The 24,589-nt window shown below is 54.5% G+C and overlaps 1 protein-coding gene across 1 annotated transcript in view; it reads left to right on the top strand.

Moving 5' to 3' along the window:
- The window catches only part of CDH23 (cadherin related 23), a 450,353-nt gene that overhangs the window by 54,151 nt on the left and 371,613 nt on the right, over nucleotides 1-24,589 (top strand). Inside the window, exons 3-4 of the mRNA XM_027129962.1 lie at nucleotides 1,617-1,688; nucleotides 8,032-8,109. Of these exons, the coding sequence (XP_026985763.1) occupies nucleotides 1,622-1,688; nucleotides 8,032-8,109 (145 nt within the window). The 5' untranslated portion in view covers nucleotides 1,617-1,621. The remainder of the gene's footprint in view (nucleotides 1-1,616; nucleotides 1,689-8,031; nucleotides 8,110-24,589) is intronic.

The raw sequence follows: 24,589 nt of genomic DNA, 5'->3' as shown, positions 1-24,589 counted from the left end.
TTGGACAGAGTGTTGGCCTCCAAATGGCCATCATTCCCACCACTGGGGTCTCCTCATTTGTATGCCCTGCCTGCCCCTGTGATAGGCTGCTGACCTCTGGAAACGCAAAGGGGTGGAAATACAGGGATATGATGGGCATTTGTCTTTTATTATGTGACAACATCTTAGAATCTTTTACTTCCCACGTCACTGTTTCATACTTGGTAATTAGAACATTTTAAGTACAGTATTCAAGGAAAACACGAGGGCACCGCGGGCCATTGTGTGCGGTGTGGGACAGGATCCATCCTCCACTTGGCACCCGGCTGGGAGGGGGAGTTGGCTCCAGGTCCGGAACCGAGAGATCTGAGCCCTGGGCCCTTTCTGAAGCCCTTGCCCCGAGGTCTTGCAGAGATGTGAAGTCTCTCCACAAAACCCTTTTCTTCAACTCCCTTCTCCTCCCCAAGGCTTTCCTGATCATTTAACGATGAGGGAGGTGGCATGTCAACTTGGGTCCAGATGCTGACCCCACCACTCGCTAGTTGGGGCTCTCTGAGCAAATTGTTTAACGGCTCTTGGCCTTCAGACCTCACCTTGTGAACCGGGGAGGCTAATGTCTCCCAGGCGAGGTGCACAGTAGGTGCTCCCTGAAGGAGGACATGTGGGCCCTTGGCTAGGCCGTGGGGATGCAGAGGTGAGGGGGCCGCGAGCTGAGACACGGAGGTGAGACAGCGTTAGCGGAAGGCAGGGATCCCCAGCTGAGGAGCGTGGGCCCTTCCCGGTGTCACTGCTGGTCTCCAGGGAGGCCTGCTTCGGAGCCGCTGCGGGCGTAAGAAGGAACCAGAGGGCCGTGACCCTGCTGTAAGGGGACCGGGCAGGCCACGGCCGCGATGGGAGGGAGCAGCCCTCCCGCCGCCCACCCGCTACCCCCGCCCCACTACACTTAGAGATGAGAGCTTGCTTTGCTAAGCCTCTGGCAGCTGGACCCCAGCTCTCTCTAGAGCTTAGCTAGAGACAGAAGTCCGGCTCCAGCTTTCCACAGACTTGCTGGGGGGCCCTGGTCAGGTTACCTCCCTTCTCTGTGCCTCTTTGGACGCCATGGCCTGGGGGCTGCTTTCATATCCCAGGTTATGAGATGATACTGCAGATATAAAAACAGGAAAAGACATGTTCATTGGGCACTTTGGCTGGGGGGGTGTCAGCACCCGCCTCCTAACTCTGTCCCCACTAAACCAGGTTCCACCGCCCTCGGGGTATGCTGTCCTGGAGGATAGAGGCAGCAGCCCCTCCCTCTGCCCACTGAGCCCCGCATGTGTCAGAAACCTGTCCCTGTGCCCCCTGAGCCCTGCCCACAAGCCGTGCAGTCGGCCTCTACGAGGGCACAGAGGGGACCGTTGCCCATGCCCTCAGCCCAGTCGTGCCACACCACTCTCAGCACTGGACGATGACAGAACCCCAGGGTACAGACCCTCTCTTCTTCCCCATGTGCCCCCCACCCCCGGCCCCGTCTGCACCGATTCTCCTCCCTTCTCAGGCCCAATTCTCCCCGAGCTGCAGGGCTGAGGCAGTGCTGCACAGCCTGCAAGAGCAGGCGCTCCAATAGGACGTTTCTCACCCTCCCCTCCTATTGTCCCCAGGAGCCATGAGGTGCCACGTCGCTTCCAGCTGCCTCGTGGTCTGGCTGTCTGTGCTGATCTCTGGATGCTGTGGTAAGTTCAGTCCTCCGCCTTCTCTCCCCACAGCGAGCATGGGAGGCCGGGCTGGGCGGTGTGTGGTTGGCGTTTGTGCTCTGGGACTCTCAAGACCCTGCCTTGCCGTGTGTGTGACTGGGCACTCACTTCCCTCTCTGGGCCTCAGTTGCTTCTGCAGCCCTCACAGGGCTGAAAATACCAGCCCTCTCCAGGGCCTGGGACACATGAGGGAAGGGGAGGAGACTTGAGAAATACTTGAGCTCTAAGGGGAGGCATCTATGGCCGTGAACTGTCCTTCTTCTGGGATGTGGGGACTGGCCCCAGTTCTAGTCTGTTTCACAGTTGTCTTTTGAGCACCTACTGTGTGACACTGTGCCCTACTGTGTCCAATTCTGGGGGTATGGAAGAAATGACATTCTCGGGCGCTCAGGGGCTCACCAGGGAGGAAGACACAGATAGGATTGCTCTAAGCAGGGTGGATAAAGTGGTAATAAAGGATGTACAGAGCTCCAGAGAAGCCCATCAGAAGAAAAGATTAATTGAACTTGCGGGCACAGGAGAGACCCAGCCAGAAGGGAGACGTTTCATCTGGGCTCTGAAGACTGAGAAGTCGTTTTAAAGGGGGGAGAGAGAAGAAGGGAATCCTGGAGGAGGGAATAGTTTGAGCGAGGGTGCGGCTGCCAGGAGTCTTCCTTCTCTGCAGGGCGGGCAGCCCTCCTTCCCCCGGCCTTGCAGCAGCCAGGTCAGTGCCAGCTGTAGTGCCCACGGAGGAGGCCAGGAAAGGCCTGGGCATTTGCCTCTCCTGGACACCGGGAGCAAAGCAGCTCTGGTGTGCACGAAGGAAGGCCAGGACAGCAGGCACAGCTGGCTCGGTGTCCCGCGGGACCAGGGTGTCCTCAGGGAAGAGCTATGGGCAGAGCGTGCCTGGCGACACAGGCAAACATATTCCTGAGGGGCGTCAGCTCCTTCTCTCACTCCAGGGAACCGGAAGCCTCTGGAGGAGACCAGAGCTTCATGCTTGGTGGACTGCTGCTGGCATCCTGCTGCCTGAGAGTCCCCTGGCTTCCCTGCTGGGAGGGATCTCTGCTGGGATGCCCCTGTGACGGGGAGCTCACTCCCATCCAAGCAGCGCAGCCTCAAAGACTCTCAGAGGCAGAGCCACAAGGGGTCTCAGACCCTCTTTCCACCCCTGGGCCAGCTGCTGCTCCAGGTGTCAAGTTTCTCCTTTGTAAAGCCCCATTCGGGGAGGGCTCAGTGAGGGGCACCCGAGACCCTCAGCTCTGACCCTCTGGGTTTGCTTGTTGGTGTCCTCAGACTCCTCAGGGACTCTGTGACCTTGGACACTCATGCCCTCCCCCGCCCTCCCCATTAAAAAGAAATATAACAGGTGCTAACAGCTTGGCTGCCTTCGTAGAAGAGGCGCAGTCTCCCCTGGAGCTCTCTAGATCCAGGCGGCTCACGCATCCAAATTGCAGCAGCCATTATAACAGCGACGCCGTGCACAGGACACCTCTGGCAGGGAGGCAGGGTGAGAGGGCAGCGAGGGCTCTTTGTCTTCATCTTGAGGCTGGGAAACGGTGGCCAGAGAGGTAGAGCGATTTGCCCAGGCCGCACAGCAGCGAGTGGCAGGGCGTACAAGGCCTCACCTGGTCACCGCGCTGTGCTCCCTGTCCTGTGCACCTTCCCTGTCATGAGTTGAGGGCGGGGTCTAGGGCTGTGCCCAACATGGCCCTCAGTGAGAACCACTGTGCCTTCAGAGGCCTGGGCAGGTGGGCCTGGGCTGGGGTTGGGCCTTCCTGGTTCCAGTCCAGGCTCTGCCACTTGCCAGTGTCCTTCAAGCCCTAAGAGGAATCCCCTGCCCCATCCCACGGTTCTGAGTGAAGTCTGTGCTTCCTGGTCTGGTGGATGCCTTGTCCTTCCCACGTCACGTGCCTGGACGGCTCCGCTCCTCCACATCTGCCCAGCTTTGCTTCCTTCTGGGATCTTTCCCTTCCTCGCCGCGTGTGGAAGGCCCGTCATCCAGCACCGCGGCTCGAATCTGCCTTCTGTGTGAGCCTCCCCCTCTCCCTTCTCCCCTCAGGCCTGTGGTGGTTAAAAGCTTGATTCTTGGGCTTCCCTGGTGGCGTAGTGGTTGAGAGTCCGCCTGCCGATGCAGGGGACGTGGGTTCGTGCCCCAGTCCGGGAAGATCCCACATGCTGTGGAGCGGCTGGGCCCGTGAGCCGTGGCCACTGAGCCTGCGCGTCCGCAGCCTGTGCTCCGCAACAGGAGAGGCCACAGCAGTGTTGAAATAAATACTTAGAGCTGGTGGACCCGCATCTAGTTTGTAGGGAAGGATAAGTGTGAGTGGGCCAGGGACGCAGGGAGAAGGCATCCGGGGCAGAACACACAGTAGGTGCCAAAGCAGGGAATGAGCATGTGTGGGGCGGGGATAGAGGGGTGCATCGTGGGCACGGGCAGCTGGACTCTCGTTCCTTCACAGAAGTCCTCCCCTCGCACGGGCACTCACGTTCCCACTTGGCTGGAGGCCTCAAAGCTCCTGAGGCAGCACTTTACCTCTGGAGGACACAGCCTTCATGCCTTAAAAGTGTCTTTTAAGGGAACAGGCGACCTGTGGGCACCCCCCTTTCCCACCCTCCCACCACCCTCCCAGTCCCCACTGGCAGCCCAAGGCCACTGGGCTTCCTAGGGTGGGAGCCTGTTCCCAGATCACGGTCCTGCTTGGTATGTGGCAGGCGACGTACGTCCCCGAGGCTCTGCCCAGCCACCCGTGCGGAGCTCTCAGTGCCTCATTATCGGCAGGTCCTGTAAAACAAAGTTTGAAAACGAACGATGCTGCTGCAGGTGACGTTTTTTCTGGCTGGTTTCCCTCCCCTTGCCCCAGCCTGAGCCCATGCCGAATTCCCTGGTCGCCCCTGAGCCTTCTACTCTGGCTCAGCTGCTTTCTGTAAGGGAGCCCAAAGCCCCCAGCCGGGATCCAAAGCCTCCGCCTCTGGCTGAGCAGGCAGCACTGTCATTAATACCAATATTAATAATAGCTACCATTTATCGAGTGCTTGCTGTGTGCGGGAGCATGGCGCTAAGTGCTTTATGTATGTAATCTCATTTAATACTCAACACAGCTAAGAAGTAAGTCCTGTTGTTATTGTTATTTTACACCTGAGTAAACTGAGGCATGGGGAGGTCATATGACTAGAAAGAGGCACAGGGAGACTACAAACAAAGGTGAAGCCCTTGACCACTGGCCTCTGAGCCTTTCTGAGGCTCTTGAGTGTGTGAGGAGCCCCAGGTTCCTCATATGAGAGGGTGGAAGTGTGTAGGCAAGTGCATATGTGTAGTTGTGGTGGTCAGGGAGGGCTTCCTGGAAGAAGGGACATCTAAGGCAAAACTTGAAGGATAAATAGGAATTTGGCAAGTGAAGGCAAAAGGGCCAGCAGTCCTGGCCAGGAGGGGAGAGAGAGGCTACAGTGCTTGCAGAACCAGAAATGACATCAGCTTGGGTGCCTGAGCAGAGGGGGTGGGGGTGGAGATTCCATTAGTTCTGCCTGCTCCCCACTAGGAGATCTCCAGCAATGAGGGAAGTACTAGCCTCTGTGTTCTTGAGCCTGGCCCAAGCTCTGAGGGAGCCAGGGCAGCAGAAATGAGGGAGGGGGGGGCTGCAGCCCACCCATGTTCAGGGCCCCTGGAAGACCCAGCAGGAGCTGCTTACGTGTGTGCTGCACGATGTCGGCCCCATGTGAGACTGACCAACCCCCCCATCCCTGGTTGGTAGGGGCAGAGGGGGAAGTGCCCTCGTTTGCCTCCTTCTGGGGTGTTTTCCAATACCAACAACCAGTTCTCCAACTCTCCAGACACCGACTGTGTGTCCAACAATTCAGTTCAATTCTGATGCTGTCTACCCAGAGTTAGTGCCAGATTCCACAGATTTAAGGGTTCAGCTCTACTCTAGACGCCAGTGGTGAGTCCCAGGCCACCTGTACTTCTGACCAACTGGCTATAAATCAGGGCTTCCTACTACCCTTTCTCAGGTTCAGTTAGCTAGAATGACTCACAGAACTCAGGGAAATACTTTACTTACATTTACTGGTTGAATATAAAGGATACAACTCAGGAACAGCCAGATGGCAGAGATGCACAGGGCAAGCTATGGGGGAGGTGGGGTCGGGTGGGGCTTCCATGCCTCTCCAGGTGTGCCGTCCTCCCAGCACACAGATGTGTTCACCAACTTGGGAGCTCATCAAATATTGGAAATCTCCAGCTCCCCTCCCCTCCCTAGAGGTCGGAGGTGGGCTGAAAGTTCCCCATCTTATCACTTGGTCTTCCCGGGGATCAGCCCCTTTCTGAGGCTCTCTGTAGAGGCCCCACTCTAAGTCTCCTCACCGGGAAAAGGGAACCCTCTTACCCTGTTGGTGGGAATGTGAATTGGTGCAGCTACTGCAAAGAACGGTATGGAGGTTCCTTAAAAAACTAAAAATAGAGTTACCATATGATCCAGCAATCCCACTCCTGGCCATATATCCAGAGAAAACTCTAATTTGAAAAGATACATGCACCCCAGTGTTCATAGCAGCACTATTTACAATAACCAAGACATGGAAGCAACGTAAATGTCTATCAACATATGAAGGCGTAAAGAAGATGTGGCATGTATACGCAATGGGATACTACTCAGCCATAAAAAAGAATGAAATAATGCCATTTGCAGCTACATGGATGGACCTAGAGATTATCATACTAAGTGAAGTCAGTCAAACAGAGAAAGACAGATACCAATGGTATTGCTTATATGTGGAATCTAAAATATGACACAAATGAACTTATCTACAAAACGGAAACAGACTCATGGACATAGAAAACAAACTTATGGTTACCAAAGGGGAAAGGAGGGGCTGGGGAATTAGGAGTTTGGGATTAGCAGATACAAACTACTATATATAAAATAAACAAGGTCCTACTGTAGAGCACAGGGAACTATGTTTACTCTCTTTTAATAAACTATATATAGTGGAAAAGAATATGAAAAATAATATATTTATATGTATGTATAACTGAGTCACTTTGCTGTACACCAGAAATTAACACAACATTATAAATTAACTATACTTCAATAAAAATTTTTTTAAAAATTTAAAGATAAAAATAAATCACCTCATTGGCATAAACGTGGGTGTGGTCAAGGGGGCTCCTTATGGATATAACAAAAGACACTCCTGTCACTCTGGAAATTGCAAGGAGTTTTGAAGCTCTGTGCCAGGAGCTGGGGGCAGAGACCAAATACATTTCATATTATACCATACTACTGAAGGCCTCTGGGGGGTTGCTCAGGGGACAGAGGAAGCCAGCCTTGGGGAGGCTTTGTGGGAGGGACTTGTGATATGGGGGACTCTTCATAGATATGAAATTCCTCAGCCCATGACGGTATCACGCTGTCCCCTTCCAGAGCCAGCCTCCAACCTGAGGCTGTCACAGAGTGGTACAGGGTTACCTGCACAGGCTTCCAGGTCTGGGTTCCAGTACGGCCCATGCCACACTTACCAGCTGTGTGACCCTGGGCAAGTTACTAGTTACCCCCTCAAAGCCTCATTTTCCTCAGTAGTAACATGCAGACGTGACAGCACATGTTGGACCATGAGGATTGGTGGAGATGGTGTAAGCGGCTGGTACGGAGGAGGCTTCCATAGATGGCAGCTATTATCATTGTTGTTATTGTTGTTATTAATCACGTGGCATCAGCTGGCCACTCCTTCACACAACAAATAGCTGCTGAGGGCCTTCTAAGTGCCAAGTCCTGTTCTGGGCACCAGGGTTGCAGCACTTAACACAGCAGACAGCCCTTGTCCTTGCCAAGCTCCCAGTCTATCTACAGCTGGGAGGCCCAGTAGACATACAATGTGAGCCGCATGTGTGGTCTTAAATTTTCTAAGAGGCGCATTAGAACAGAAACAGGTGAAACTCATTTTAATAATGTATTTGACTTAATCCAGTATAGCTACAATCTTATCATTTCCACGTCATCAGTATAAAAGACGAATGAGATATTTCACACCCACTTTTTTGTACAACAGCTTCAAAGTCCTGTGTGTATTTTACACGTCAGCACATCCTAGCGTGGACCAGGTCTCAATAGCCACACGTGGCTCGTGGCCTCGCTGAGCGAACGACCTGACAGCCTTCTGCCTGCCTACTGGCGTTACTCCCCGTAGGCCTCGAGGCAGAACAGCGAGCTGCCAAGGTCCTGGAAAGGTGTCTTCAGCACTGGATGCAGGTTCAGTGCCCACTGGAGCCCCTACTCTGTGCCCCTTGCAGAACGCATGGAGCTGGCACGAGGGTACTTGACTGATGCTCTTGTCCTCTAACTTCCAGGCCAGGTGAACCGACTGCCCTTCTTCATCAACCACTTCTTTGAAACATACCTGCTGATCAGCGAGGATACGCCTGTGGGTGAGTTGGCGCAAGGGCTGGTGGGCAGGCTGGGTGGCGTGAGGTGGGCTCCTTTCCCACAAGTGAAAGGAATCTTAGAGATTGAGCTGATCTTCCCCCTGTTATTGGAAACTCTTCCATGGGGTCCTGGATGGGTGTTCGTGTGGCCTCTGCTTGGTTGCCTCCAGGGATGGGACACTCATTACTTCCTGTGGTGGCCTATTCCAAAAGAGAGGAGTTCTCAGTGTCAAAGAGTTTATCACATTGAGCCCAAGTTGCTTGACTTTCACTTCCGCACTAATTTTGTCCTACAAAATGCCTCGTTCCTCTTCCTTGTGAAAATTTGAAGATGAAAGCTCTTGTAGAGTTTGTTTTGTAGCCTTTTGTACTTTTCCGTGATTACTGAGTTTTCTGCACTGAGTATGCCTGTTTTTTTGTCATTAGAAAAAAAAATTATCTAGGAAGTGATCACGAGCATCCTGGTACCCGCTTCTCACCACCCGCCCCCAGCTTGAGTCACCTCATCACCCAGGTCTATCCTCACGAGCCCCTCCCGAGGGCCTGGCTCCTACATCTGCAGCTGGAGGCCGGCACGCATAGCCCCATGGCCTTAGCTCAGCTCTAGGGACCCTGAAGCTTCTCAGGAAATGGGGTTGAATTGAACAAACCCATCTTGCAGCTGTGCTGACGGGAAGGCACTAGTTCTTGTGAGCATGGAGGAAAACAGCGCCAGGAGGTGCCACTCACCTCCACCAGCACTCCCTCTTGTGTCCTCTCATTCTCGTCCGTGTCATTTTAGAGAAAGCGCTTGTAATCTGGGGCTTCCTACACTCAGGTCTGCCTGCTTCATGGGTGTCAGGGTGGGGCTGTGGGCCAGGAGCAGCGCGCGCCGGCAGCCGGCACGGTGCGTCTTTCTGGAGCATCACTTGCACCTGAAAATGAAGCAGGATGGCTTGGAGAGGGGAGGGCTGTGAAGATGCTTAACTAATAGGTCATTTCAAGCACTCTTTCATAGTGTAAGACCAAACATAGATGCAAAATTCTTCAAAGAAAATCTCTGCTTGAAGAGGGGAGCCTTAGTGGGCCCCAGACTCTCCCCTGCTGTTTGCAGGGGCGCATGAGAAGCCCCCTGCAGAGGTCTTTCCTTCCACTCTTCCTTCTTGTGTGGGTAGGTGCTGGGCACAGCAGGTATTCTGACTATTGTGGGGATTGGCCCCATGGCCCAGTGACACCGTCTAGGGCTGTGGGGACCCACTGTGTAGAAAGTGGCCACTCTTTTGACGATTAGCAGCCCCATGCTTCAGCGTCGTGAGGCTGGATTTGGGGATTGGTGTTTGGGCATCTGGGTGTTTGAAGTGTCCAGGAAGGAGGCAGATTGCCTCTCTGAAATGTCCTTCCAGAGGCCTAGCTCACCTTCTGAGGGGTGGAGAGGATGGCCGGCAGTCCCTTGGGGACCCTACTGAGCCGGTTCCTCCCTTCTGAGTTGGGTCAGGGGATGGTGTTTGTGGCTGGCTCCTCCGCGGGCCCAGACCTGGTGTGCGGCTGGCGCGGAGGCAGCAGAGAGGTGCCCAGTGCCTGTGGATCCATAAAAGATGAATGTTAGCAGCGTTTATCACCACTAGGGGTTCTGCTCTTTCCAGTTCATTCATCAGTTTATCAGATGCAGATGGGGTGCCCCCTGGGCCAGGCCTGGGTGCCGTGGATTCAGAGAGGAACGCGACCGAGGAATGAAGAAGTCAGCGTCGCGGGCGATAGAGGCTAGGTTGGCTGTCTGGTTAAGCCCCAGTGGGGACTGAAGGGGGCCGAGTCGTGCCTCTGGGGGCAGGGCAGAGCAGGAGGAAGCAGGAGAGCTTAGGGGGAGGTGGTGGTGGCTCTTGCGCAGAGTCCTGAACGGGTCCTTTCTATTGCTTCACACACTACTTCCTGTGGCTGATTTTTATAAGCGTCTGTTTGAACCTCATCCTCCTGGAGATTCCTTTGTGGTGGAGGCAGTATATCTGGGACAGGCAGGCCCCTGAGGCAGAGGTGTGGCCAGCCACTCACTGAGCGGGGCTGCTGGCGGGGAGAGGTGAAGGCCCCCTCAGGTGAGCGGCGCCAGCCCCGTCACCCCGTCTGTGGCCCTGCGTTGCCCTGCTCCGCCCTGAGTGCCTGTGCTGCAGGGAGGGTGACGGGGTTGGGAGGGGCGGCTATTGCTGGGCCAGTGCTGGCAGTGATACACCCTGGGCTGGACGCCCCCAGCGAGCCCTCCAGCAGGCCTTGCTCCAGGTACCTTTGGCTCTGGTTCTTGATTGTCTTTTGCAAACGCAGGCATCAACTGGCCTCCAGGAGTAACTCCCAGGACTCAGCCCCATTATGGCTGTGTTTGGCAGTCACAGAGCGGGGCGGACGGGGAGGTGCATCTGATGCGGTGGGGATTGATCCCTGGCTCTGGGAGGCCGCAGGAATGAGAGAGGGTTCAGTGAGCTGGAAGACAGCTCTGCTCATCTGTCTGGGCAGGGGCCAGTGCTGAGCTGGACCACACCCTCCTGCCCTCCTCCCTTCCTTTTGCATCAGGGTGGGGCAGCACAGCTCTGCCCTGAAAGTCATGAGCCCAGTTTCTGTTCCTTGCTGTGTGGCGTTGGGCACAGTGCCTCCCCTCTCTGGGCCTCTATCTCCCCATCTCACCAATGAGAGGGCATTGGAAAGATGGGCCCAGTGGCCTTGAGCTGGGGCAGTCCTGCTAGCCCAAGGTGTCACATCTCTGGGCCCTCAGATAACACAGCCCTGGAAACCTCCACTGAGTGCTGTCACCTACTTGCCCTGGGCCATTCAGAGGATGCATATGGACTGACGTGGACAAAGCAGGGTGCAGACCTCTGACCAGCAGTGGCCAGGGTGAGGGTAAGGGTGGAAACAGCTTGGCAAGGAGACTGGCCCTTTGCCTGCCATGTGGAATGGGGTGGCCTAGAGACTTGACTTTGAGGCTTGCCTCTCACTAACCCTTTGCTCTCTGAATCTCAGTGCTCCAAACTGTAAAATGGGACGGAATACTCTCCTTTCTGGATTGTTGGGCTGTATACACACACTATAGTTAACTCCAAAGCTTCCACACCTAGAATGCTTTGTTGTTACACAAAAGAGAACTTATGTGTGTCCCAGGGATGGCTGGTTGGACTGTCCTGCTAGCCATGGGCTTGCAAGGGGGACAGACAAACACATAGGTGAGCTGGGTCCAGTGGGGTGGTTGGTACCAGTGGCTAGAGCCAGAGACCAAACTAGTCTGAAAATGTCAGCTTACCAGAGGAGTAGGTCAGAGCTGCGGGCAGACCAAACTTCCAGCTCTGGGACAGATTATCCGGCTTCTGCTTGGACCCCCAATGAAGGGGAACTCATGATCTTACCAGGCTGCTCATTTCTGTGCTGTGGGGACAGTTCTGGGAATGAAAACGTCTTCCTAATGTTACTGTGAAATCTGTCCCTGCAACTACTACCCACTGCACCTAATTTTGACCACTGGAGCCTCACAGAATAATAATGATAACATAACATATGATATACTATATATATATAATATATATTATTATCCTAACAATGTTTACTGAGTGCTTGAGGCAGTGTCCTAAGTGTTTTAATTCGTTTTTAAGTTCCTTTTAAGAATGGAAGGTAGAGTTTGATTACAGGCTCTATCAGAATGTAGTTTCTGTGAGTGTGCTCTCCTGGGTTAGAGATTGGGACTTTCATTCACCCCAAACCTTCTGAGCCTTCCCATTTTTCATGCTCTTGCCTCAGTTTCCGACTGCGGGCCAGCGGCCACGTGCCGGGGAGCGCAATGGGAGGGTACGGCCCAGCCATCTGAAATCCCGTGCGGAGGCTGCATGTTCCATCTCTGTCTCCTCCTATCTCAGCTTCCAGTTCCCTCTGCCTGATGTTCTTTTTGTAGACCACCTCCCAGCTGGAAAAGACAGCAGCCAAATGAAGTCATTAAGTAGCTCTGCCTTCCCCTTCCAGGCCCCCCTTGTCCCTGTTTGTCTTCTGCAGACGTGGACTGGCAGCAGAGCCCGGCCTGGGCGGGGCAGAGCAGGAGCACAGTGGAGACGTGATGCCTGGTCAGACTGGTTGGCATAGCCCACACCTCGGCCCTGGCTGTCGGCAGCGAATGGCCTCATGGCACCTTTAGGATGAGGGACAGGGGGCAAGGATGCTGTCTCTGATCGCCCTCCCCAATCCACTCCAAACACTCCACCAATATTGCTCGTGTCGGGACCACCGACCACCTCCCTGTGGCTAAAGCTGACCGTTAATCCTCAGGCCTCGTGGCCTTTCAGCAGTTATCTTTATTTCCTCCGGGACATCACCTCTGGCTGTGCTTTCTCAGTCTCCTTTGCCTGTTCCTCTACTTCTCCAGGGCCTCTTGGCACAGAGGGCCCCGGGGCCCGGCTCCTCTGTCTCTTCTCCATGCTCTCACTCCCGTGCCATGCCTAGTCTGGCAGCTCTGGGTACTACCTGTGTGCTGACAGCCCTGAGGCTTCTACCTTCTGCCTGGGCCTCCTCGCAGCAGAGATTCTAGGCTCATACACCACCTCTGCATCCATTTCCACGTGGATGTCTAAAAGGCTCTCAACCTCAGTCTAAAGCCACACTCCCAATCTTCCCTGCAAACTCCTGCTTCCCTGCAGCCTTTCCCATCTCAGTTAGTTGCAACTCCAGCCTTCCAGTTGCTCAGACCAGCAACTTGGGGTCTTCCCTGACTCTTCCCTTCCCCCCCACCTCATATCCAGTTCATCAGGAAATCCTTTTGGCTTGATCTTCAAAATATTTCCAGAATCTTCTCACTTCTCACCGCTTCACCTCCTACCACCAAAGGCCAAGTCTGCATTATCCCAACAGCTTCCCGATGGTCTCTGCAGTCCCCCTGCTCCCTTTGCCCTGCTGCAGGCTTTCTCACCCTCCCAGCCAAGTGGTCCTTTTCAACCTGAGACAGAGCCTGTCACAAGGTCAGCTCAAGTCCCTTCACCCACCTGGAATGAAAACCGTGCTCTTAAATGGCATCGAGGCTGTTTGCAGTCCAGGCCCTGCTACCACTCAGACTTCACCTCCTTCCCCACACCCCCAGCTCGCTCCACTCCAGCCACACCGGTCACCCTGCAGTTCCTCGAGCAGGAAAGGCGAGTTCCTACCTCTTGCTCCTTTTTCCTGGAACGTGATGAACCTCCGTTGGTCAGTCAAGTCAGTTCACATGCTGCCGCCTCTGTGTGGCCTTCCTGGCTTTCTCCAGGCGGGGTTCAAGGGCTGCTTCCTTTGCTTTCTCCTTCTCTATTAGTCCCAGTCGCAGTGCTGTTATTACTCAGCTGCTCATCTGTCTCCCCTGTTGCCCTGTGAATGCTTCCAGGTGCCTGGGCCATCTCTATGTCCCCTGCCCACCCCCCGACCCCGTGCCTGGCTCATGCCTGGGGCTTGAGGTGCCTTGGGGGAGGAGTGAAGTCTGGAGTTCGTGAGTGCGGGGGGAACCTTCCCGGGCAGGGGCTGGGGCTGGCTCCATGCCTGCTCGCCATCCTTCTGGAGTCTCAGGCCAGGCGCCCCCCTCCCCAGGGTATCAGGAGCGAGGTGTTGGTGATGACAGGGATGGCTGCCCAGGGAGAGCGCCCAGGAGAGCATGTCTCCCGTCACCCCAGCTGCCTGCCCACCCCAGGCTGTATGTGGCATATTTGCTGCGGACCCTCGGGGCACCGAGCCCTGGCTGGCCTCCAGGGAGGGACACAAGCAGCAGCATGAGACCTGGCTTGGAGGCACCGAGCTGACCTAGGAGTTCTGAGGGGGTGGAGGGCATCTAGTCCGTCTACCTTGGCTGCCACCCCAGTCCTCACTCATCAGGTCTTGGAGGGGGACAGTGTCCCTTGGGGCTGGGTCCCAAGGTCACTCCTCCTATCCCAATTCTGAGTACCGCCAGTCCAAAGCCTGCCAAGCGCCTAGAGAAAGGAGTGAGAGCTCTTTGTCGTGGCCTGTCACCTACCGCTCCTCACCTGCTCACCATCACGGGGACCGCTCAGCACCCCGACACCTCAGCTCTGTCTCGCCGCCACACCCTCACCCGCGCTGTCCCTTCGGCAGGGAGTGCCCTTTCCCCTTCCCTACCTGGTGAATCCCTACTCATCTTTCGAGGTGTAGCTCAGATGTCACCTGTCCTGGGAGGTGCCGTAGCCTCCGCCATCCCGCACCCTCTGTTTGCTTTGAATTCACCTCTATGAAAGCTCTTAGCAAGTCCTATCATGGTTATTTGTGTGTAACTCCCCATTGGCTGTTCATTTTTACTTACTATCTTAATTAATATCAATGTTACAATTAATTATCATTTTGGTATTTATGCGTAATATAAGATTGTAGAACGATACTATTAGCTAGCGTTTATTGACGGCCAGCCTCCGACCAGAGCCTCACAGTGAATCCCAGAGAAGTGGCGTCATGTCCACTGTGCAGCCCAGCAAGCTGAGCCTCCTGGCACATGTCCTCTGCGCCAAGCACAGTGCGTGGTACAAAGTGGGCCTCAACAATCGCTGGTCGGATGAGTAGAGGGATGAAGGAAGAATGAAAGGCTGAGTGGATGTTCAATGTCTTGCCGATTCCCCTCCCCTTGGTCCTGGTCCCTCTGTGTGTCACCAGGGTGGTTGCTCATGGAGCCGACTTCCCCAGGCAGACCCTCCCGGACCTCCAAAGCGTCTTGAGCCTCAGTTCAGGTGATAATGCCCGCACTAATCACCTACATGGCTAAATTAGCCTTGTCAGGAGCCGTTAAGGCAGGAGCTCGGGACTCATTAGGATGCATCAGGCCCAGGCAGCGCCTGGCACCACTGCCAGACGGCGCTGATTAATTTCTCTGCAAACTCCATCAATGCCCAGCTGTTTCGTCTGGACCCAGCGAGAGCAATTTTCAGGTGGGCTGACCCGCATCGGCGGTCTCGGTAGACGGAGGAGCTGTGTGCCTGCAAGCACGCAGACAACTCGCCGCAGGGGCAGGCCCCACTGGGTGCAGCGTGGGAGATGCGGGGATGTTGACATGAATGGCGGGGGCGTGGGCAGCACACACTCAGGGATGGCATGACGTCCAGGCATGAGGCTGTGGAGCAGATATGAAGAGGGGCAGGTTAGAGGGGAATCTGGAAGGGAGTTGGGTCTTTCCTGGACCATTCTCTGTACCTGGTGTCCCCCGGGAGGGGCTATTTATCCTACCGTGTATCCCTCTTCCCTTGTCTCAATAAGGGGAAGAAATCATCTCTCGGGAGAGGATGGAGAACCACAGGATGAGAATGAGTTTTTCCTTAACCGGAGTGTTCCTTAGGACCGCCACAGGGAAGAGGGGGTCATTGTCCCACAAAGCAGCTCCCTGGCAAGGGCCGGTGGCAAAACTACAGGAATTGAAGGGTTAGAGGGACGTGGATATGAGGAGTCCAGTGGGGGTGGTTCCCAAACATCATCTGGGTGTGTGCTCTGAGCATGGTTTGGGCTTTTCCGCCTGCCGCCTGTACAGAGGCAGTGTAACTGCCTGATAACTGATAACTGATAACAACACAGACAAAATTAGAGTGCCTGAGACAATAACAAGTGCTAAGGAGAAATAACCGTCTGTGGTTGAAGTTAAAGTCAGAGGTACACAGTGGTAACAGCCTGTATTCCTCACCTTCACTTTTACCCCCCACCCAAGGATCCTCAGTGGGCCTGCAATGAACAGCTAGGGCCTCCTATAGGACAATTTGATGATCGCTAGTCAAACACTCCCACTTTACAGATGGGGAAACTGAGGCCCAAGTGGGGAGCTTGCACAAGGGCCTCAGAGAGTTACTGTTGGATTCCTGCCCTAACTTCTCACACCATCTGCAAAAGATATTCAAGAGGGCTCTGCCCATGCAGGTATGGGGTTCCTCTGGGCCTAGGGAAGGAGGGGCGTCCTCCTGGATTGGTTGGCTGTGAGCTTGGGATTTGATGTTTACGGAAAGGGCTCCAGGTGCCTCAGAGCTGCCACAATCTGGGGTTGGAGTGCTTAGGGAGGGGAAGTGAGGGTAGCCCAGAGGCTTCCTAAAGCTGTCAGTACTGGGTGAGGTTTTGGAGGTAGGAGGTGATCTAGTATCTGTCCAGGTGATCAGATGCTGGGAGCAGCCGGTCTGGGACCCCGGCTTCCTGGTGACCTCACAGAGCAGGGATTTTACTCTTCCTTCTGGGAGGTGGGGGATGACACAGGACTTCTGGAAGGGCCTGGATGCCTCTGTGCCCTCCTTCCTTTCTGCCTTTCTCCAGGTCAGCATCGGCCCTCAAAGGGGGTTATAGGACAGATTAGTACCCTTTGGGGGGATGCTGGGCTGTAGCCTCTCCAAGAGGCCCCTGCCTGGCACACTTGGGGCCTGTGGCAGCCCCAGCCGTGGACCACTCGATACATGGGTGGGGGTGGGACGGGCGTTTTGGATGCAGCCGTAATATCACTAATGATAACGATGACGTGCCACATGTCGTGCAGGCAGGCATTAATGGGCTGCACTGCACACCTGTGCCAGGCTGCGCCTGGAGGCAGTGTAGGGACACACACATTAAAGACAACTGGGAAAATGGCAGCTATATTTACACACTTACTCTGTGTCTAGGTAAGCTCTTCATACACATGGCTTCACTGAATCCTTGTAGCAGACCGAGAAAGGGGGCTTTATAATCCTCACTTTACAGATGAGAAGGCAGAGGCTCAGAGAGAGTGAGTAATTTGCACAGGGTCACACAGCTTCTATAGGATAGAAATGGGCCCGAGCCCAGTGCTGCCTGACCCCAAAGCCTGTGCAACTTAACCACGACTTTGGGATTCTGTGTGTGGGTCATTGCTTTTAAGGAGCCCCGGTTTGGAGTGGAGAAGAGGATGTATGGTAAATGCCCAGACCAACCCCAGGCAAGTGGGAGGGGTGAGCTCCAGGGCGCTGCTAATGTTCAGGCAAGGAAGGACTTCGTTCTGGGCCTGGCGAGGGGCAGGTTCCTAGCAGAGGCGTCGTTGAGTGACTGGGTTTACACGCAGAAGCCACGGGAACAGCATTTCAGAAGGCCGTGGACCAGGCCCACCAGCAGTGGGGTAAGCAGCTTGTGTTGTGTCTTGGATGGCAGAAATAGGTTGTTGGAGTTAAAAGTAAAAATAATAGTAGTAATCATTTAGTAGTTGTGGTTTACTAGTTAGGTTACCTGAGTGATCTCATTGAATCCTTACAGCGGTGATGGGAAGTCTGCTCCATCACGGTCCCCACGTTACAGGCTCAGAGAGATCAGTCAAGCTGCCCAAGCTCCCACGGGATTTGAATCCCAGGAATTCAGTCTTCAACATCCACACCCTTACTACCCCACTCCACCACCCCTCGGGATTTTTGAGGGCCTTTCCTCAATCTGTCACCCAGGAAAGGGTCTCGGTGACCAAGGGTGCACACCAGCGAGGAGCTGGATGGAGGGGAGAGTGGCCAGCACAGCTTGGTCTGGGAGCAGAGGCCCTGGACTCAGGCAGGAGCCTAGGTCCCAGGACTGACTCTGCTCCCATGCAGCTGTGTGAGCTCGGGCAAGCCGATTTCCCTGTTTGGGCCTTGCTTCCCCAGTTATTCCGAATATGCTGGTGCTTGCTGGACGTACTGTGCAGAGTTGGAAATATTGCTGAGAAATGACTGGGGAAATAGATGAGAGTGTGAGATTAACCAGGTTGCTTGCTCCTGGGCCCACGGCCTTTTCCAGTGATCAGCAGTTAAGGAGGTGGGGGCTTCAGCCAGCTGTGCTGTGGCCAGGCGGCAGGCACCCCCTTTCGTGGGGCTGGGGGGCTGGCAGATGAGCCTGGCTCAGCTGTGTCATTGGGCGAGGATGTGCTGAGCTTGCAGCCAGCCAGGAACACTTGGGCTCTCTGGGAACCAGCCGAAGGTGTGATTTACAAGAGCTGAAAATCCTCCAGCTGGCTGGGGAGACGGTGGCAGGCAGAGCCGACTTTGAACTTGTCATCACTCCCCTCACCCTGACTGTTTACACGGCTCAGGGGACCTGGCGCCTGACTGTCCAACTACAGCTTAGTCCGGAATAGGAGATCTAGTCTCTGTGTCAGCCCTGGACTTGGGTTTGGACACAGGAAAGTTGTCCTTTGGTGTAAGGAAGGGTGCCATTCCCTTCCTCCTCTCCCCCATCTGGGCACAGGGCACCAAGCACTGGCAGGGGAGGCACGAGGCCTGGGTTCTAATCCCAGCCGTACCTCTTGTTAACTCTGTAACCACAGGCAAGTCCCTTAGCCTCTCTGAGCCTCTTTTTTCCTCCTCTGAAAATGGGGCTGATCACACTTGCCCAGCTGACTTCACAGGGAGCTTTACGAAAGAGCTCTGAAAACTAAATTGCCATGTAAGTGGCAGACTTTGTGTCTATTGAGGTATTTGTCTTGAAGGGCCTCCTCTTCCAAGAAGCCCTGCATTGCATCTTGAACAAGTGTGGACTGTTATCACCGGCTATTTAAATCTCTCTATGCCTCAGTTTCCTTGGTTGGAAAATGGGGGTGATGGTCACACAGTGTATACTCATGGGCTTAAATAAGTTAATTAACTTTGGACATTAAGAAATGTGGTTGGCACTAATATATGCTAACCATTTTTGTTGCCATTGACTAGTGCTTTTCCCAACTAGGAGAGAAGTAGCTTGGGGACAAGGACGATACCCTTAAGTGGCCAAAGCCCACTATGCCCAACACATAAATATTTGGTGTGGTTTACGTGTTACTCTTCCAAGGGCATTTTCGCGTTGCAGGTGGGAGAGGCCCAGAGGTCCCGGGTCCCACCTCCCAGCCTGACCGGGCATGCACTCGGCACAGCTGTCTGCCAACAGGTAGTGCAGGCATGGGGTGGGCCCTTGCGGCGGTGGGCGCTCCCCGCCTCATCGGCTAGTGAGCGCACCTTCCTGCTCATGGGCTGTCTGCCTCCTCCCGATGCTCCATCGGTCCCCCTGTGCCCAGAGTTCCCTGCAGTCAGCCTGTCCCTCTTCACATGATGCTGTCCAGGGTCTGAAGACAGAAGCCTGCCCCTGAATGTGCTCTGTTTTACTCTGGAGGTCCCGGCTCCTGTAGTCAGCCCTCAGACTCAGGACAGACTTTCCCACCTGCTCCCTCCCACTCACCCTCTTGTGTGCCACGTGCTGTGTCCAAGGGTTTTGCACGCCTTGCTCCCTGGGAAGGGGGTGGATATTCAGCGCATTTTACAGATGAGGAGACTGAGGCTTAGGGGGATTGCCACCTGCCCAGGTCATTAAGCGAGCCGGATCCAAGCCCAGGTCTTTCCCCCTCCACAACCAGAACTCTACCCTCTTTGCAGGTGAGTGGATCAGGGTAAGCGAAGAGGAGAACCTTCTAGCCCTGGGCTAGAACAGAGGCCTCTCCCACCATCTGTGGTCTCTCTTCAGCTTCCTCACTCTGCCCTCATAATACAGTGGATGGAGGGGATGAGAGCCTCAAACTCTGGTCCCCTCTGGCCCCTTCCCTTGAGTGAGGGAGGGGGTCTTCCTTGGCCACCTCTCTGTCCCCACATCCTGATATCACGGCGCTGCCCATGGACCCTCCTCTCCTGGGCTCTCGTGGCAGCAGGAGTGTGTGCGGCGGCAGCCCTAGCGCTTCCTAGGATTGATTTGGCCTTCGAAAGGATAATTCAAGATGAATATGCTGGCGTCCAAGCGGAGTGAGACGGAGGGATTATTGAGTGTTGAAGCTGCTTCGCTGCATCAGCTGCTTTATGAGCTCTCCAGAGAGCCCTGTGCCAGGGATAACTCAGCCCTGACGGGCAGGGAGGCAGCGTTTTGGTGAGCAGTGCCGGTGGGGCCCGGGCACCTCACTGGCCCCACCTGGGTGCCAAGAAGCGGCTTCCCGCTTCACTGCAATGCAGGTCATTGTCCCTCCCCCTTTGTTCATCCTGTGCTGCCCCAGGATGTGGGGTGAGGACAGTGGCACCCGCCTGCTGGTTCCGCTGCAGCCTCTGGCTCCAGGCTGCCTGGGACAGTGCAGGTAGGGTGGAGGTGAGTGGACCAGAGCCTGTGGACAAATCTCATTGATTTCTGGCAGACTGTTACCCCTGGGGGCAGCCCAGTCCCATTGCCAGGGACACTGTCTCTGCAGGCTGGCAGATGCCCTGGCAGATCAACACGGATCCGTAGTTGGGGACCCAGTGAACTACTGGGGACGTGCTTGGGGTTAACACACAAGGGCATGAGGTTTGGGGAGCAAAGCTCCCTGTGGGGCCCTTACAGCTCAACTCACCCCCATCACCCCAGGCGTTTTTCCGGATCAGCCACCCTGGCAGCCCCTCGGTGTTCTAGGGGACCGGCTAGGGTGAAGCCAGGGTATGGACTGGGCTGTGAGCTCTTTGAGGGCAGGGACCGTGTCTTAAAGCTCGTTAGTGGGGTCATTGGAATGTGCAGGAGGCTGGCAATGAGCACCGATGGTCTCCTTCCTCAGTGTCCCCTGTGGAGCCTGACACAGGGAATGATGGCACGTGGGTGGCACTCGTTCTGTGTGTAATGACTTAAGTGTCTATCCCAGCCCAAGAGCACATTCATCCCTGGGCTGCGACACCCTTAGGTTGGGAAAGCCTTTTCTGAGGAAGAGGCGTCCAGGAGAGGAAGTGACAGGAAGACTCGCTGAACGCACGAGGAGCAGCTGGGGGACAGGTGGTGGGCGCTTCCCCGCGGCAGGGGTCCAGAGGGATAATTAACAGTTCTTGCTCTGGGGATGGGGCTATTCTGGCAACAGCATTCTGTCTCTTTTAACACAGTCCCTATCTCTTCCTCAGTCCTCCCTCTTCTCTGTGCCCAGTCACAATATGGGACTCGCAGAGTGATGGCAGCGTCTTGGGACAGAAACGATTTACAGTCCCTTGTGTCGGGGTCCCATGCATCTGACCCTCAAGACAGCCCATAGGGCCACTTCTGCCCCTGCTTTATAGATGAGGAAGAGTCTGTGACTTGTCCAAAGTGGAAGGACCCATTAAACGTTAGCACCAAGCTTTGAACTGGATGGTCTGGCCCCCAGCCGGGGCTTATGGCTGCAGTGCCGGGCTCCATCCCCACTCTTTGCCCTTGAGTAAACCGCAGCTCTTCAGACCTCAGCTTCCCCATTTTGTAAGCTGAGGCTATCAGGCTCCTCCCATTTGCATTCTTTCCCTCCCACTAGTAGTTCAAACCCCCCTGAGGGACTTGTTACAACACACGTTGCTAGCCACACACTCTGAGTTTCTGATTCAGTAGGTCTGGCTTGGGGCCCAACAATTTGCATTTCCAACAGGTTCTTAGGTGATGCTGCAGCAGGTCTGGGGACCACACTTTGCAACCGCTCCCCTTGCTGTGTTGCTTCCCAGCCTCTGGAATTGGCTCTGGAGTCTATTGTGAGTCCTCCGTCATCCAGGCCAGCTCAGGCCCGCAGCCCTGGTGGCGGCTGCCCTGTGGGCCTCGTGTTGGGCTCTCTGGACCCGCCTCTTGCCTGCCTGACCGTCTTGCAGGTCCCCTGCCTGAGACACCGCCAGTGTTCTCTACACCTCAGCTGTGGCTCATCAACGGATAACAGATGTGTGAATTAGGAGGGGGTCTGCAGGGGAGGGGAGGCACAGCAGAGCCGAGATGCCCCCAATGCTGAGATGCCCTCAGCCCCCGCCTTTTGTGTTTACACAGAGTGGCCGCACAGCAGTGACATAATTACTCCTGAAGGCCTTCCTTAAAAGCTCTGGAGCAATTTACAGTCAATTAAGGAGAAAGGAACTGCTTCCTCCTTAGGTGCCCCCCACTACCACCTGCTTGGGTAGGAGTCCTGCCCAAGGAGACGTGGATCTGGTTCAGGGGCAGGGTGTGTTTCAGGGTCTGTGCAGGGAGGAGGAGGGGGGTGGCTTCTGAAGCCAGTGAACCTGCTGTCCTACAGTCTAGCCATCCATCACCAGCTCCTGGCTGAGCGCTCCCAGCATAGTGTGAGAGGCCCTGAGCTGTGGAGGAGGGACCTCCGAGGCTTGGCTCTGCCTCCACCCATGCTGAGGCCTCAGGCAGATCCTTCAGCCCTGGGAACCTCAGTTTTCTCATCTATAAAATGGGGCTGGTCCCATGCACTTTGCAGAGCTATTGTGATTGTTGAATGAAATAACGTGGTGAGCACAGGGCCTGGCCCCCACCAGGAGCACAGTGGCAGGGATGGTCATTCCTGTCCCACTTGGGGACCTGCCCCTGCTTGCACAGGTGCTTTCAAAAAGCAAAAGGCTGTTCAGATGTTGACAGTCTGAGGTCCCCCTGAGCCTGGCTCAGTTCCTGTTGTCACTCTCTGGACACAGGAAACCAGAAGACGCAGGTGGGGCGTGGACCTGTGGCACCTGCCCTTCTGGGGGAGACCCCTGAACTTAGAAAGCCTCGGATCCAAGGGGCGAACGCTTCTTCTTTTGCCTAAAGACCAACTTAGGAAAATTAAAATGTTTACCGGCTGCATTTCACTCCATCTAAAATAAAAATAGCTTCATCGAGGGCCATGGGTGAAGGCGGGGGAGGAGAATGAATATTTTTACAACTTAGAATACCTACTTTATTGACTAGAAACATGTCAATGTGAAAAGTGGTACTGCTTTTTGGCTCCAAAAATATAAATATATCTGAGTCTATTGGAGAAGTGGCAATAATGAGGCTGCATTCTGAACTTAGACCGCGGGCTGCACTGAGGAGACAGGCTTCCTGGGAGGCCGGGCGATTGTCCCTGCTCCAGCCTGTTGCCCTCATTTGGTGAGATGACATACGGGCTGTGACATAGGACATATGACCTATGCCCAGCACCAAGCTTGGCACGCCATCAAGCTGCTTAATCCCAGCCTGCGCACACCCGTTCGGCAAGAAGTGTTGTCTTTTCCTTCCCAGTTATTTTCTGTGCAGCTGATGCCATTAGAAGAATAATGAGGGCTGAGGACAGGGTCACCCTCCCTCCTTCCCTCCCTTCCCCATTCCTCAGCCTCTCTTCCGGGCTCTGGGAGAGATGGGTGAGTAGTGGGGAAGGCAGGATGGACAGTGGAGGAGGTCAGTGTTCTCTTACTGGCGGGCTCTTTTGCCAGAGTTTTCTCGTCCATAAATCAGGATGTTGACTCTCTCGTGACAAAGCTTCAGTAGTTGTAAAGTCCCCAGGGTGTCTGAGAGCCAGGCTCCTTGAGGTCAAAGCGTCTTCGTGCTAGAACTGCTCCGTTTCGTTGAAGTTTTTCTGCTGGAGTTCCTCATTTTCTGCCCCTTCGTTTCGGCCGGGGCGGTGTCCTGCCGTCAACAGGTCAAACCCCAAGCCTACTGGGGTTTCTTACATTGGCCGCTTTCTTATGAGGAAAGTGTAGATGCCGTCCACCCACTACCCTATCTTTGGAGGACTTGTTAGAATATTTAATTTCACCAACACATGTAGTACTTATTCTGTGTCAGTAATTGCTGTAAGGTCCTTTAAATCCTTATAGCAACCCTGTGAGGGAGGGTTACTATCATTTCTGTTTTATAGATGGGGAAACTGAGGCAGGCAGTTGCAATGACTTGCCCAAGATCATATAGCTGGTAGGTCAGGGGTGGAGCTGGAATTTGAACTTGGGTGGTCCCGCCCTAGCAACTGACCTCTTAACCAGTGTGTTCTGCTACCTCTGAAGAATAGTAATGACAGTAGTAGTAACAGCTGTTACTTATTGAGTACCTACGAGACACTTTGTACACATTATCGCATCAAATCTTTATGAAGACCTGTCAGGTGGGTATTTATGTCTCTCTGTGGCAGATAAGGAAACTGAAGCTCGGAGAAAGCAGTTAAAGCGCCGTGCTCCCAGAATTAGTAAACAGTGGAGTCAAGACTGAAATCCGGGGCAGCCTCTTTGTGAATCTCTGACTGCAGGGTTTTAGAAGATTGTCAAATGGTCATTCTCCCAGTCCGTACTGCCGCATCTCCTGTATGCTCTGGCTCCAGAGAAGAGAATATTCCAAGACCCACCAGTGATCTGTGATGAGGACTCGTCTCATCCAGAAGCAATTCCAGCCAGCCCCACTGTGCCAGAGCCTGGACAAACGGTTCACCTTCACCCTTCTGGGTGATGTTAAATGAGAAATAGGGGTCAGGGATGGAGGGAGCAGAGGGGGATGATAGTGCAGGACAGCAGGACCTCTCGTGGACCATTGATTGCTGACCGTGGTCGTGTGTCGCATGTGCCCCTCCCTGGCAGCAGCTAGATGTCCTGACTAGTTAAACTGAAAACTAACGATAGGAAAGTAAAGTTGAACACTCCCGAGTTCAGACCTCCTTCTCTCCTGTCCTTCTGACCAAGTCCCATAGAGTTAATAAAAGCTGTCATTTATGGAGGGCCAACTAGGGGCCGAGACTTTATATGCAATATCTCATCAATCCTCACAACAACCTAGGATGAGGATGGTATACTCATATCTCCATTCCTGTCAGTATGAAATACTTGAAGCACATGGAAAAGTATAACGCTGCATTGTCCGAAACGTAGCAGACACTTGCCAC

The sequence above is a fragment of the Aethalodelphis obliquidens genome, unplaced genomic scaffold, assembly GCF_003676395.1.
Source record: "Aethalodelphis obliquidens isolate GAN/ISIS:26980383/991018 unplaced genomic scaffold, ASM367639v1 scaffold37, whole genome shotgun sequence".
In the NCBI taxonomy this organism is placed as follows: Eukaryota; Metazoa; Chordata; class Mammalia; order Artiodactyla; family Delphinidae; genus Aethalodelphis; species Aethalodelphis obliquidens.
This window is presented reverse-complemented; position numbering and strand designations above follow the sequence as displayed.